The sequence below is a fragment of the Antrostomus carolinensis genome, unplaced genomic scaffold (assembly GCF_000700745.2).
Source record: "Antrostomus carolinensis isolate BGI_N321 unplaced genomic scaffold, ASM70074v2 scaffold28783, whole genome shotgun sequence".
NCBI classification, from domain to species: domain Eukaryota; kingdom Metazoa; phylum Chordata; class Aves; order Caprimulgiformes; family Caprimulgidae; genus Antrostomus; species Antrostomus carolinensis.
The window spans coordinates 7,674-23,303 of NW_010304971.1; the positions used below are offsets into that span (position 1 = coordinate 7,674).

A 15,630-nucleotide genomic window follows, 5' to 3' on the forward strand; every position below is an offset into this window, starting at 1 on the left:
TTTTTCCATACGTCTTAAAACCATGACACACAACCCCTGCCCGAGATTGCTGACTGCAGCAGAGACAGAAACATCTGATAGCAGCAGCCGTGAGTGGAAGAGGCACGACACGGTTTCGTGCAGACACCGCAGCTCAAACACGCTGGTCCCTGGTCCCCAGCATCACCCCGTGCCAGCCCCATCACCCCGCTGTGCCCCACACCAGCCCCATCACCCCACTCTGCCCCACCCCAGCCCCCTCATCACCCCACTGTGCCCCACACCAGCCCCATCACCCCACTGTGCCCCACACCAGCCCCATCACCCCCCTGTGCCCCACACCAGCCCCATCACCCCACTGTGCCCCACACCAGCCTCCCCTCTTTCCTCTCACAGAACAGCTTCTCAGGCCCGTCCCTGCTCTGCCAGCGCCCATGCGACTCTGCCTGCACCAAGGAGCGGGTGTCTATGCAGCAAAGCCATGCTCAGGTCCAGCTCCTGCCTTGTTTGCACCTCGGAACTCTCCTGCCCACCTCAGTCTCTCTTGTGGTGTCACAAAGCAAAGCCTGACCCAGCACTGTCCTCCCCCAGAGCCATGGGGATGTCACCGACACGCAGCCAGGTGCTCCTCTCAGGGCTGGGCACCTGCAGCAGAGCCTCAGCCGTCCCTGGAGCAGCACCTGCTCAGCCCCCCCATGACAGAAGCTGCTCTGTATTTTCTTTAGTATTTTCCCCATTTTCCATTTCACCTCTGCATGACAAAGCCAGAGTGACAACAGGCAAAGTTCAGAAGTGACGCAAGCGCGGATGCGGTGGCGTATCACAGGGGTGTCAGTGAGCAGATGGTGTAAGTGCTCCCGTTCACCGCTGCCATCGCGCGCTGGCAGCCGTGGATGTGCAGACGTAGCAGCACAGAAACCAGCCCCAGCAGTCGCAGCGACAGGCTCTAATACCTGCTCCTGCAGACTCCTTCCTTGCTTTTCATCTCTTCAGCCTGTAAATCACACCCACTTACACCTGGAGCTCAAGACAATGTTTTCTGTACTCAGCTAATTCCATACAACTTACAATTTTTCTCCGTCTCCCCGGTGCCACCAGCTTCAGCCCCGGCCAGTGCTGGCCTCATGTCCTGGCAAACCCAAGGGGCAATCGGGCAGATCTGGTGAGCTCCGGTGCCAACGTGAGCAGGAAGGATCTGACTTTGTTCTCCCTGGTGCACACAGTCTGCTTGTGCTTGGAAGATGGGAGCAACCCTCCTCAGGGGAGAAATAATGCAGAAGCTACCCAACTGCCTGAATCCTCAGAATATAATTATATGAAGAGATTGAAATGACAAGTTCACTTTTGATGGTTTTGTTCTCTGTGACAAGGCTGAAGTTATCTCCTCTGCCGAAAAGCAGAAAAACAGAATTGTAATGGCAATTAATTTACATTCAAATAGCTCTTTTCATCCAACTGGATCCTAAAGAGCCCTGAAACTGTGCAGGCTGCGCACACAAAGGAGACGGCGTGGGGCTCATTCATCCCATGGAAACGCGGGCGGTCGGTGGCAGGATGCTGAAGGCGGGCTGCAGAAAGTTCATAATCACAACGGATGGCAGTTGTTATTTATTATCTCTCTTTATGAAAAGCCAGCGTGTCCTTTGGCGTCAGCACGTAGATAATAACCAGCTCCCCACTCAGGGTGTGTCAATCACGGCTTGTCAGGAGCGTGGCCAGATCTGCCCTGGAGACCCTGTCTGCCCCCCGGGCGAGTCATTCACACTCCCCCTGGTGGGATCCCCACAGCTCAAGCAGGGGTAGTATTTCCACCATCGCTTCACCCTTCATCATGGCTGTGTCTTTCCATCGCCTGCTCTCCAGGGCAGGAATTGCTGCTGCACTGGTACAGCACCTGGCACAGCAGCAGCCTCCAGTCACATGTACTGTCCCCAGTAGTGGGGACCACTGGCCACCTCACCCTCACCGCTCTCCCCACCTGAACGGCAGGGTTGGGACACAAGCTTTCCATTTCCTGCACACATCAAATATTCTGGATATTTCCAGGTGTGCTGTGGAACAGCCTGTCCCTGCGCTGGGGAGGTCCCTGCTCTGATATGCAGAGATGGACGGGTCACCCTGGGCTGCAGTCAAGAGCAAAGATACTCTAACGTATCCTCAGCCACCCTGGTACACCTCTAGTGCTCACTGTGGAGCCTGGGCAATGAAATGTGCCCTCACTGACTGCAGACCTGCTCAGCACACCGTGCAATTCTTTAAAGAACAGGAGATGGGGTTGGGAGGAAGAGCTTCTTCCATCCTCTGGTATCAGCCCTTCTTCGCTCCACAGCGGCAGCTTTCTGGGTGGGAGGTTCTTTCATGCCACCCTGGTACACCTCTAGTGCTCACTGTGGAGCCTGGGCAATGAAATGTGCCCTCACTGACTGCAGACCTGCTCAGCACACCGTGCAATTCTTTAAAGAACAGGAGATGGGGTTGGGAGGAAGAGCTTCTTCCATCCTCTGGTATCAGCCCTTCTTCGCTCCACAGCGGCAGCTTTCTGGGTGGGAGGTTCTTTCATGTGCATCAGTGTAGTTTAATATTTAGGCTGGCCTGGCTTGTCACAGCCCATTCGCAGTGTCCCAGGTCTCTTTGTGGTCAGTCAGCCTCTTCCAGGGTGGGACAGCCCTGGCAGTGCCACCACCGCTGCAGCTGGAGGGGCTGGGGCTCCCCAGAGACCCCGCACCTGAGCCGGTTCTGCTGGGCAAGGTCCTGTGGAGCAACTGCCTCTCTGCACGTGGGGCAACACCCATGAAACCCAGATCAGCATCAGGCCCTCAGCACTCACTGCAAAGGCGTTTGGGGGGGAGGAGACGGCTTGGGGCGGCTGGCTGCCTTCGAGGGACGGGCGCAGCGGAGAGCGACTCCAGGGCATTCCCTGTGCGGAGTTATGGAAATCAGAGCTGGGAAACCACCCGGGTGCAGGTCCAAACCCGTCTGAGGCCATTCCTGATCCATCCTCCAGCAGCCTCAGCAGTCCCACAGGTCCATCTCTGCCCGTGGCCTCAGCAGGGCTCTCGCTGGGGCTGGGTCCAGCGCTGCCATCGGGCAGGGTGCAGGCATGGGGATGTCCACAGCCAGCAGTGTGCCTGGGGCTTGCGCCTGCTGAAACAGCTCCTTCCACCCTCCCTTCAGCATGCAGCACATCAGAAGCACCCTTGGACATCAAGAGCAACAAGCTATTCCAAGGATTCATTTGTCCCGCATCCCACGTGTTCATCCGCACAGTCCTGGACGTTGGTGAAGTCGGAGCATCTGGGAAGCAGCAGGATCCCATCTGTCTACAACTACCTGGAAGTTGGTTGTAGTGAGGCAGGTGTGTGACTTTTCTCCCAGGTAACAAGTAACAAGCGCTAGAACAAGAGGAAACAGCCTCAAGTTTTGTCAGGGGAGGTTCAGGTTGGACATCAGGAAAAATTTCTTCACTGAAAGGGTTCTCAGGCACTGGAATGGGCTGCCCAGGGAAGTGGTTGAGTCCCCATCCCTGGAGGGATTTAACAGACAGGTAGATGAGGTGCTCAGAGATCTGGTTTAGCAGTGGACAGGTACAGTTGGACTCGATGATCTCAAAGGTCTTTTCCAACCAAGTGATTCTGTGATTCTATGACTTTGGGAGCTATCTCTCACCAAAGCCATTTGGGGCAAGCCTTGCTTGGGAATGGGTGAAGGTGTAAATGAATCCGGGTACAGGGATGCTTACCGCCCCATCCTCATGCCCACCCCGGAGTGTCACAGCCAGCAGCTTGGTCTGCTCGTGCAGGGACGTGTCACCCCAGGGCCGTGCTGCTCCTCAGTGGGGTTTTCGATGGAGTCGAAAACCTGGGACAAGGTTTACGGGCGTTCACAGCCTCCATCAGAAATCTCTCCTCTTTATTGCGCTTCTTGGCTTTGCTTTCCTCCTTTCTTGACAATTTTAATGTCCCCTTGGTGACCCCCCACCCCAGCCAGCCTCACACGCTTCTTTTTCTTCTTTTTTTTTTTAAATACCAGTGCTATGAGTGTGTGGTCTTACATTAATCCACTGCCAATAACGAGGAAGTTATAACTAGCTCATTTAAGATAATTATAGCGTGCATTTCTCCCAGCTATGAAGAGATGCTTTGAATTGCTTCCTCTCACTCACATGTACATATTTTTAATTTACTGCTTTGTTTTATACAGAGGGAGGCTTGGATGTATTGGATGGCTGCCCTAGCACAGCTGATGCCAAATGCCAAGAATAGTAAAAAAAAAAAAAAATAAGAAAAAAATCTTTTCTCCCCTGTCACCCTCAAATCCACTAAAAACAGGGACAGGGCATTGAGGTGCATCTGCCATGACCATCCTTGCTGCCAGAGTGACCAAGGAGAGATGAGCATCTCTCCTGGACACCACGCACCCTATGGCACTGATGCTCGGGGGAGTTCCTGGTTCCACACCCCACCTTCACCAGCTGTGTTTTCTCACCTGGGCTCTCCCAGCAGCTCTGCAGGCAGCCCTGTGGCATGGGGGTCTCTGGCCACTCGGAGAGCCTGAAACTCCTCCTGAGGCACAGCAGTAGCAGGGTCCTTCCTCACTCAGGCATTACTGAGAAGAAAACAGAGGGGGAAAATCATTAAAAATAAGGCAGCGTTGAAAAAAGTTAGAAGCACCCAGCAAATAGAGAGTGAGGGAGAGGCTGCCCTGGGAGAGGTGAGGCTCTGTGCAGGCACAGCCAGGAAAACGTGTCTCCTCAGCGCCAAAACCCAGCAGGTTCGGGCTCACGAGCACTGATGGCCCATGGCCCAAAGGTCTCTGTCTGCCCAACAGCCCAAAAAGAATCAGTGGGCAATTTGATGTATTTGAATTCCCCTTCTCCTCAGCTTCCCGCTGATTTTAGCAGCTTTCACATAGGAGAAGGTGAAAGAGTCTCCTCTCTCTGCTATTTATTTAATGCAGCATTACTACTGGAGCCCAGTATCTCATGGCATCATGAGAAAAGAGCCCTTTCTGTTCACCACTGAAGCTTCTTCTCTGTACTTGCTGCCTCTCTGCTACCAGGCAGCAAGTATTCTACACAATTTTCTACAACCTTTAGATGAGTTTTTCACAGAGCTTCTCATAGCGCTTTCCCAACTGAATTGAAAGCCAGATGCTGAACGCTGCAGCCAGGGAGCACGCTAATATTTGGCTGAACATTTTGTTGCCACTACCACCCCACTAAAATAAAATGCTGCTTTGAATTAATGAAAGGCAACTAGATGTGCTAACAGGAGAAAAATCCATCAAAACCAACCAGGTCCCTCCTCATCCTGTGCCTGGGACCGTGTCCTTGCTGGGAAAGCCTCTGCCTCTGCCCTCAGCCCGGAGCGAGCACCTCCAGGCACACCTTGTCTTTATCGCCAGGTTTAATTAGCACCCCAGTTTCTACCATTGCAATTAATCTACTTTAAATAAAGCGAAACAGCTGCCTTGCAGAGGATCTTATACATCCAACAGTGGACAGAAACCAGCCAAAGCCTGAGAAAGAAATCAGATTTGAGATTCGCCGCTGGCTGTTTTAGCACCAGGAGGAAGGAGAAGTGATGGGATCAGGTGCCGTGGAGGGGTCTCTGCTGCCCCCAGCCTCGGCGGGGTGGTTTGCTGCAGGAAGCTTTAGTCGCTTTTCTTTGTCTTTCCTACCTCTTATGAACAGTTAAAAACCAGTGACGCTGATGTACATCTTTCTGCAAACTTCAGTGTGAAGATTTATTCTGTGAAAGGCTGTGAAGCAGGGAAGTGCCCTGTACAGTAAAAACCACGCTGGTTGCTCCATGTGGGTAGATAAAGGCTTGGTTAATGTCCTGAAAAAAGTTGGGAAATCAATGGAATATTTTTGGCTCAGTATCCAAACACACAAACAATTTTTTTTAAAAAAAGCAACAAAGACTTTGGAAAAAACTGACTTGGGCCTTAAAAAAATTACTTGAATTAGTTATTTTATGAAGATCTTGAAAAACTTAATGTCAGGTTTTCCAAAACAAAATGCTTCGTATTGCTGTGGGTTTTTTAATCCTTCTCTTTGTGTAAATCACACTGATTTTTGCTGTTAACAGAGTATTCCCCCATTCCCACCCCGAGTACCAGGAGCCGCAGAGCCCTTCCCTGGAGCACGGGGAGCTGTAGTGGGGAGGAGGTGGAACAGACCAAAGGACCAACGTTACAATAACTCTGTGACAAAACGTCTGTGAAGGAATACACCAATGTTGCCTTCTGAGTGTTCAAAATTACTAGCAAGCCCCAAAAGACCAGAATTCTGACTATTTTTTAGATGCTAAAGGAGCACGTAAGCAGTAATATTAACTGGTATTCACTTAGATCCACAAAAGTTTTGCGACAGGTTCCGATGAGCGGGTACGAGCACTCTTCTCTAGTGAGGGTGAGATTATGTCAATGGTCACTGCAGGCTCCAGGAAACAGCAATGGGAGAGAAAACCAGGCTTAGAGGGAAACCTGGACACAGAACGGGCTGTGAGATGTGAAAGGGCACGGAAGTGGGAGGAAAGGGTTAAAGAGGTGAAGAAATGAAGGTTGTGACTGTGGTTAGAAGAAGAAACAGCCCATCCAGCCAAGCACAGAGGACTGAGTTCCCACCAGCCCTAGTGTCACAAACACACACATCTCACCCAGTTTCAGTTATTTATTCCAGCCTGCCCTCCTCTCTCATCCTTTTTCTTGCTGAAGAAAGAATATTCCAGACTCCCAGCACCCCACTGCTGTTCCCTTTCCCCAGGTAGTACCAGCCATGCATTTCATTGCAGAGTTTCTCTTATTTTTAATATATTTCCATAACTCGTTCTTGATGCCTTTTATGTTTTGCTTTATTTTGCTGTGCAACCATTCTCTCATCATCCCCCTACGTTTGTGCTCCTCCTTTACGAGCCCTGATTGTTTTCTGGTTGCTCCTGCGGCAATCCAAGGTCTCTTTCTGTGCTCCTTGTCCTTGTTTAACACCAGAGAGTCCATCCCACGGGCTGTTTCTCTGCCTGAGGCAGCGCGTACATCTGGGGATGCGTTTGCAGTGACACTTTCTGTGGTCCTGGCACGGTCCCTGGTTCCCAGACACACTCGGGGGGCTGATGAAGAGCAAAGCCAGCCCGAGCCTCACCTCCATCATTTTCTTTTTTCCAGCAATATATTTTCAGTGTCACTAAGGCAAGTGCATGTGTTTACTATTAGTGTAAATTAACAGACAAAATGAGTTAATTAGAACTAAACATTAAAATAATTGCTTCCTGTTTCAAATGCTTTGAAGTAAACACAGTACATAAATTTTTTCTCTTTTTGGTTCCTTTTTGCTACAAGCATCAGTGTTTGGGAGTGCTGGAAGATGTTCTCTTCCCAAAACCTGAATCATTTCCATGGAAAATTTGATCTTTTCCACACTTGTTTTTTTCCCCTTAAAATTTAGGGCAGCGTGGTGCTTGGGAGCCGTGGGTGCAGTGAGTGGGGGCAGCCCCATGGCAGAGCACAGACTCCCACTCCACAGAGGGGCCCATGAGTCACTCCTTGGGGTTTTTATCTCATCTACCAGCACAGGAGGGGCAGGCAGGACCCTGAAACTACTTTCCTGCCCAAAATTGGAAGATTCCCCTCTTGGTCCAAGGAATCCTTTGAAGGAGACACTGCCACATCTTGGAAAGCAGAGAGAACCCAGAAAATGGATCTGTTCCTTATTTCCCAGTTCCTACCAATTGCAGTGAGGCTCCCACAGCCAGAAACAGCAGAACAGTTAATCAAAGGGGATTAAAGAAAATGAACCACAATGCAAGATTGAAGCTGAGAATCTGGTACAATTCAAGGAAATAGCAATATCTGCAGCTCTAACAGTTCAGACCATAGTTTAGCACATATATACTGTCTGTCTTCATGCCAAAAACCATCAGTGTTTGCCTCAAGCAAAGAAGGAATCTCTCCCAGAGGCGAGAGCTGCGGCAGAGCCGAGCACTGCGTGTCAGTCGCTGTTTGCAGTTGGATGTGAGACTGGATGGAAATGTTGTGTGCTGACCAGAGCCTGGGCTCGAATCGCATCACTACCTGATCCAGGCTCCACAGACACACCCGAGGATATTTGCTCTTACCACTTTTATTTCTAACTTGCCTGCAGAGATAATGGGACAAGGGGTCTGCTGGCAGCCCATCCTGGGAAGGCAGCACACCTTCTCACAGCATCCAAACACCCAGAACAGGACAGAACGGAATGGAATGGAGTATTGCAGTTAGAAGGGACCTACAACTATCATCTGGTTCAACTGCCTGGCCACTTCAGGGCTGGCCCCAAGTTACCGGAGCAGCATTCATTGCCAGCCGAAGGGCTGAGCTTGACACTCGGTGGTTTGCATTTCATCTGCAACTGCGAAGCTGCAAATAGCCATGAACACAAACAGCACGGGCTGCTTATCCACCCCAGAGTGCCCTTGTGTGGGACACACTGCTCCAGCCCAACAAACACGCTGAGGGTACCTCCATCTCCTCTTTAACAATGGATGTAACCATGGAGCCTTTCAGCATTGCTGGTTTCCAGTGTACAGGACCCTCCAGATGCCTATTGACAACAGTTACCTGGAGCACAGAAAAACACCCCTCCGGCTGCCCCGAGCTTGTACCACAGCACCGAGGCCAGGGGCAGCTCTGGGTTTATTCAGCCATCTAAATGATCTGTTGCATTCTGTATTAAATTCAGTTTTCTAGTACAGCCAAGGGTCAGTAAAACAGTTGTTTTAAGTGAACTTTGTAGTTTCATTTTGCTGAGAGTCAAGATGGCAAAGTTCCCTTATCTCCCCTGCCTTTAGTAAATCTCTTCTTTCTCATATTACACTGCAACAACAATAACATTAGGAAGCCTCTCTTCCTGTAACCCAGATTAAAGACTGAAATAAAATCACAGTCACCCGGTGTTGGAGCAGGGAGATAACCACAGGAGAGCAGTAACCTGCACTCACCTTGCTCCTCTTGCCTCCTCCTAGACATGCAGTTGGCCACTGCAGGTGACAGCCACCGGGCCAGCTGGATGGCAGCTGCAACCTCTGGGATTTCTGAAACAGAAATACCTGAGCTCATTAAAATAGACATTGTATTAGAGGAGACCTTCCAGCAGGCAGTAAGATCCCACGGGAAGACTAGTTTAAGGCATAAATTGTTTCTTAATATTCTTAAACAAGTTCAGCCTGCTTTTCATCTTGATACAAATTTAGCATAAGTGTTTTGGAGCTTGTCTTTGTTAGAAGAAAACATTGAGAAAGGATGTGGGTAGTTAGTCCCAATAAAGGCATGCTTCAACCTTAGACCTCTCAATTTTTCCCAGCAATTATGAATGCTTTTGGGGAATTCTGTCTGTTAAGCATCGTTGTCACAGACAAACTGCAAGGGCTGTTTCTCATCCCACAGGTCCCGCGAGCCAAGGCGCTGTACACCTACCGAGGGCACAACCCTGGGGAGCTGAGGTTCAACAAGGGGGACATCATCATGCTGCTCCGGCAGCTGGATGAGAACTGGTATTTGGGGGAGGTCAATGGGATCAGCGGCGTTTTCCCAGCCAGCTCCGTGCAAGTCATCAAGCAGCTGCCCCTGGCACCGTCCCTGGGCAGAGCTCTGTACAGCTCGGACCCGAGGAGCCGGGATCAGCCCGAGAACAAGGACTGCCTGACCCTGCACAAGGTAACACACCCGCGGCAGCTGCGCTGGGCTCTCTGCTCCTCTAGACTCTGCGGTGTTCAGCTACTCCCCAACCCCACCGTGATCCCGTTTTTAACGGGTTCTGTTGCAATCGGCCCTCGTGTGGCTCTGTTTCCTGGGGAATCTTCCCCGTGAGCCCCTGGCTGCTTTCCTGGGGTGGCCACAGTGGCCCCCAGCCACCCCCAGTGCCAGCTCAGCGCGTCGCAGGCGGCGTTCCCAGCACTCCAGCTCTGGAGACCTATAAGCCACCCACTCCCTAACAGTATTTTGTTAGGACTGGTCTAGACATTAATTGTGTTCCTGCAGTTTAGCTTGAGATGCAGGGTGTAAATGGCACCAACAAGAATTCCTAGAAATAAAATTAATACTTGTAATGGTCATAATTACAGCAAGCACCTCTTTGCGGCTATTTTATAAAAGGACACTAGCAGAACATCTTATTTGAAGCTCTAATATATTTTGTAAAATGTCTTTTCATTTAATGAAATCATTTTAGCTTCAGTAATCACTTATTTAAGTCTGGCGTTAAGAGAAGTAAGTTTGTTAGGGCCACGTAAAGCCACTGAGGAATTAGAAATTAATCATGGAGAAAGCAAAGGTAGGTCTGCTTTGGGAGATGCAAGGCTTTCTTGGCTTTGACACTTAGGTTTGTGCCCCATTTTATCGCATCCCCCAGTGTTTAGAGACGGCAGAAAAACATTTCCTGTTTAGGCTAAAGTTAATTACACGTAGAAATGACAATATTGCCATCTTACATGTGCACATACGCACACGGTATGGTTTTAAACCTTGCTTTGAGGAGTGAGGAGGAGGGAAATGTGAAAACAATCCCTGCTTTAAAGTGATACCATTTGAGAGACACCTGTAGCTCTCCTGCATTAGAGTCATCCCTGCTCAGCCCAGGAGCCAGGCACGTTGCCTCACACGAGTGGGTGAGAATCTCAAAGTTTTGCAATTCCTTAATGTCAGCAGTAAATCATGATTAATTCCCCTGGCAGTCATCGTGGTAAAAAACATTGTCACCACATGCCCTTTGCTATTAATACTGCGTGATCAGCAGTTCCCGAGAAATGCTGTTTGAATGCTGCCCGTATGCAAAGTCGGGGCCTGGCTTCCCTCGTTAAACCCCGTGGTTCAAAAGCCAGGCTCTGTTCAACAGAACCAGGATCAAACCGTGGATGTTTTGGCCTACAGAGAGGTCACTGGGTGGATCTCCTTCTGCTCGGAAACCCTCCACCAGTGAGGACTTCTCCAAGCTCATGCCTTTAAGTCGGCTGCAGGGATTTGATGTCCTGCTGCGTGACGCACCCAAGCGTGCCAGCACAAAGGGGAAAAGGCAGATGAGCCCAAACAGCCCTTCTAATGGAGAGTTAAATTCGTTACATCGCTGCTGGAGTCAGCCAGCAATCCTTGCACCTCTGCCAGGCAAAGAAACACACAAGAAACAGAACTTTCTGTAAATGGCGGGGGGGGCACTGAGCCTCAGGAACGTGTTGTCTGAGCAACAAGTTTTTCAAACCCATTTTCATTTTGCTGTCAGCTTTGCATCAGTAATTTTGCATCCAGGATTTGTCACTGAAAACACATCAGGGAAATGACTGAGCTGCAAGTGTTTAAAGATCACCTCTAACGTCATCTGAAATCCACCACAGCTCTGCTGCCAGATAGGAGACAGGAGGAGAAGGGAAAAGTGAGCAGTGGCGGGGCTGTGCCGGGTGTCACTTCTGAAACGAGCCATCGCATCTCCCTTTGTCTCTTCCAGCCCAGCACCGCTGCAAGGCAGCTCCTGCAGAGCGGTAAGAGCCACTGGGCCCCCCAGTTCAAGTGCGCGTCCCTGCGAGCGGCATCCCCCAAAGCAAAGGGCGCGGAGCCACCGGCTTTCCCCAAGGTGCCCGACTCCCGGCGCAAGAGCCTGCGGCAGTTCTCCATCACCACTGCCCTCAACACCCTCAACCGGATGGTCCACGCCCCCGCCGAGCGGCAGGCACTGGAGATCAGCTCCCCCGTCCTCATCAGCTCCAGCAACCCCAGCGTGGCCACCCAGAGCAGCGAGAAAGCCGAGTTTCCCTCCGGCAGCCCTCTCCAGGTGAGGACGCGGCGGCGTGGGGGCTGGAGGAGCAGTATCAGTCCAAAATGCAAATCCCACATAGAAACACGCGGTGCACAGGCAGCAATGGGCAGTTAAAGCACAAGGGTGCAAAGACAAAGCGCCCATGGTGATAGCATCAGTAGATGTCCTCCGCATCAGGCTGCCTGGGATTTTTTCCCCTCCTTTTGAACTGGAAAGGTCTGTCTTCAGAGTTCAGGGACCCAAGGGAATTCATTAAAAGATAAATTAAATTAACAGAGTAATTAAACATGGATAAAGCACATTTCCATCGCGATTTCTGCCCTGCTGCAGTGAGCTCCAGGTGTAGAACAGAAAACAGAGTGCTTAACTGGCACAATACAATATACTGCATTTTAGGAAGTAGTGTGGAGTGTGAATTCCCAGGGGAGCTGTGAGCCTCAGCTCGTTCACAGCCATGTATGTCTTTGTGTGCCCGAATTCACACTGCGAGCAAACGTCTGGTTCGCCATAAAACGATGTAGACCGAAAATAGGCAGTTCCCAACATTTGCAAAATTCAAGCTGAAGCCATCCATTGGCCACTGTCACCCGCCTCACTCTGACGATGAGCCTTTCAGAGCTCCTCTCTCAGAATTAAGTTGCCCCAGCATGGCAGGACCTGCAGAATCAGACCCTGAATCATGAGCAGTGAGGAAGCTGCACTGCACCTAGCGGGTTTCATCTAAACCCCACGCTTACAAGGAATGTAGGAACCTGTTCCAGTTATTCTGGTAAGTCTCAAGCACACACAGAGTCCCCAGCACCCTCAGTGCCCACCCTCAATGAAAAGCATTGGGCTTCATCGAAAAACTGGATTAAGCCTAAAATCTCAGGGCAGGAGGTCCCGCGTTGGGGGCTCTCTGAGCCCAGCCTGTAACACCAGGAGCTGAGGAAGCACGGAGCTCCACGGCCGTGCCCTAACCCACAAAGTTTTCTCCAAAGGCAAAGTGCCCACTGGACAGGCTTCCCCACATCACGCCGGCTCCGCGGTGTTGTAGCTTCTGCAGAACTAACGCAGCAGCTCCTGCTTCTCCTACACAGGGCTGTCAGCCCCGCGGAAAAGCAGTCGGGGTCTCAGCCCGACCATAAATCAGCCCCTGCCCTCATCTATCCACGTCCAGGTGAATGGCTCTGCCAGGGGAGAGCAATTACCGGGTGTCCTTGCTGGTCTGTGATCTGGAGCTGGGACTGTGCTGAGAGAAGCTGGATTCGGGGCTGAGATAATGAGCGCAGCCTGACCTTTTGGAATAGAGCCGCTCTTTATTTTAGAGGCAGAAGAGTTCCATTCCTTCTTCACACTCTGACTAAAGATCTCAATACAGAATCTTCACAGATCATCTGAAATGGGAGGGAAAAGGTTTTGTTTAGATTTAGAGGACATCTTTCCTATTCAAGGTTGTTCTGATGTTTTAGAAAGCAATAAGCCAGCCCCTTGTAGTTCAGTGTCTGTGCAATAAAACCCAGCAGGCGTTTTGTACTTAGCAGTCGCCTGCAAAGAGCCTTGGATGTTAGATCCTGGTTTATGTGAGGGGAAATGAAGCCTTACAACACAACTATAATTCAATCAAAACGGTATCATGTCTCACAAACCCAATATAATTTTACCAAAAATGTCTCAGTGTGAACTATTGTCAGCAGCAGAAGCAACAGAGTGAACGTGTTAACATTTTGCCTTTGAAGAGCTGGAATTTCCTTTCTTCTGAACAGCACACGTGCTCCAGGAGGTTGGCAGGAGGAGCCGTGTTGTTCCTGGGGCCGCACAGTTGCAGCTTTTCCCTTTCTGTCTCTGGGTTTGGGTTGCGATGTCAGCCCCTGCAAAGCTGAGGTCAAGCCCAGGAGCGCGCTGCCAGGCTGGACTGTGCTGGCCCACTGAGGTCACTCGTCCTTTTTCCTGGGATTAATCAGATGGGAAAGCTGCAGGGGTGGGTTTGTTGGTAAGGCAGCCCCCAGGATCAGGACAAAGTTGCAGGATTGAGGAGGAAGGGGAGAGGCAGGAACTGGTGCTGATCCCAAGGCTGGTTCTGGAGCTCGGCGTGAGGTGAGAAGTGAAGAGGCTGGAGCAACTACAGCTTCTGTCTCTGGGCCTGGAGTGCAGGTAAGCTTCAAACCATCTGTGCATTCCTTGTTTTCTAGTCCTGGTAGGGTCAGCCAGCCTCTCATATAAGTTGATTGGAAATTATAATCCTCTTTTAATAATTTTGATAATCAAAGCTGGCTGTTCGCAGGGCTCCCCAAAACACGCTCTGCCTGCCTGGCGCTTCCACCAACAAGGATCAGCCCGGGCTCATTTCGGCCCATAAAAGGGAACAACCGGCAGCGACTGGCACTGCCACCAGCCCTCCCCGGCTCTTCCTTCCCCTTCCTGGTGCCAAGCCGGGTGCAGGCGGGAGCCAGAACCAGTCTGCAGGGCTGTGGCACACCGTGCCTGTGCCGGTTGAGCAAGCGGGCGGCTGCGGGCGAGGAGAGCGCGGCGCTGGGCTGCTCCCTCCCTGCCCGCGGCAGGACGCGCCAGCAGCTGCGGGAATCGATCCCCAGTCACCCCCGAGCTTATTCCCCCAGGCCTGGCGGTCCCTGGGCCAGGAAACATCTGGCTGAGAGCTGCTGCAGCCTTTGCCGCTCGCTCAGTGAGCTGATAAACCTGCCAACCCCCATCCAGGGCGTTTGGCTTTTCCGTGGAACAAACGACACGAACCGCAGGACCCGACTCTCGGCAGCACCGAGCGCCCGCGATGGAATCGGGAAAATCTCCCTCCCCACGAGGCATCGCAGGAGCTCTCGCAGGGAACTGCCTGTGTCAGCCAGGCACGGCAGCCAGGAGCCAAGCCAGAAATCACATTGGCGACACATTAGATTGGGAGATGGAGTGAGGGAGGGATTTAAGGAGAGGCGGAAAATGAAACTCTGTACTTACAAGGGCTTGCCAGGTACTCACAGGAGATCAGCAAAAGCAAATGCTGAAATCACTTACACCTGGCTAGAAAATATTTCATTCAATCTGTTTTTCCTCTCTGTTGAAAATACAAGACCAGCTTTGATGCAGGCTCTGGATTGCTGCTGCCATGCAGAGTTGGAACAGAGAGAGATGAAAAACATTAAGCTTTCCATCCAGAGTGGAAATTTCAACGCAATTGCATCAGGAAAACCAGCAAAAGGTTGTCATTTTGCTCCAGTGCAAGAAAAAGGAACTCCAAATCCCCAAATTTCAAAGGCTTTGATTATCAAAATTATTAAAAGAGAATTATAATTTCCAATCAACTTATATGAGAGGCTGGCTGACCCACCTGGACTAGAAAACAAGGAATGCAAAGATGGTTTGAAGCTTACCTGCCACTCCAGGTCCAGAGACAGAAGCTGTAGTTGCTGGGGTTTTTAATTAACTTAATTTACTGGAGAGCAACAGAGCTGGTGAGTCACTTTTTTTTTCCTTAGGTCCGTGCTAAGCCAGTGCCCCAGCACCGCGTTACAGACGTGGCCACTAGAAATTAGATTTGAAATGAATAAGAGATTAAAGCCCTGACAAGCAGCATCATTAAAGATCCTGTGGTCTGTGCCGGGGAGCGTGGCCACCAGCCGCGTCCCGCCGGTGCCTTCCCGCTGGCTGGGATTCCCCGGGACGCGGCCGCACGGCTCTGCCTGGCTGGGAACCTCACGTTCTGCTCCCGGCACAGCGGGGCTGACACCGGGTGTCCAAGGGGATGGAGCACTTGCTCCCAGCCGTTCACCCCGGGACACGGTTCTGTGCCCCAGAAGGGACGGAGCAGCAGAAGGGAGCAGCCCGAGACCGAACACCACCGTTCCTTCCTCCAACCCCACAGACCAGAGCGGCCAGCC

General features: G+C 51.2%; 1 protein-coding gene across 1 annotated transcript in view; it reads left to right on the forward strand.

Moving 5' to 3' along the window:
• Positions 1–15,630, forward strand: part of SH3RF2 (SH3 domain containing ring finger 2) — a gene marked incomplete at its 3' end in the record, with an annotated part of 30,288 nt that overhangs the window by 6,915 nt on the left and 7,743 nt on the right. The window contains exons 2-3 of the mRNA XM_010164658.1: positions 9,403–9,672; positions 11,453–11,776. Of these exons, the coding sequence (XP_010162960.1) occupies positions 9,403–9,672; positions 11,453–11,776 (594 nt within the window). The remainder of the gene's footprint in view (positions 1–9,402; positions 9,673–11,452; positions 11,777–15,630) is intronic.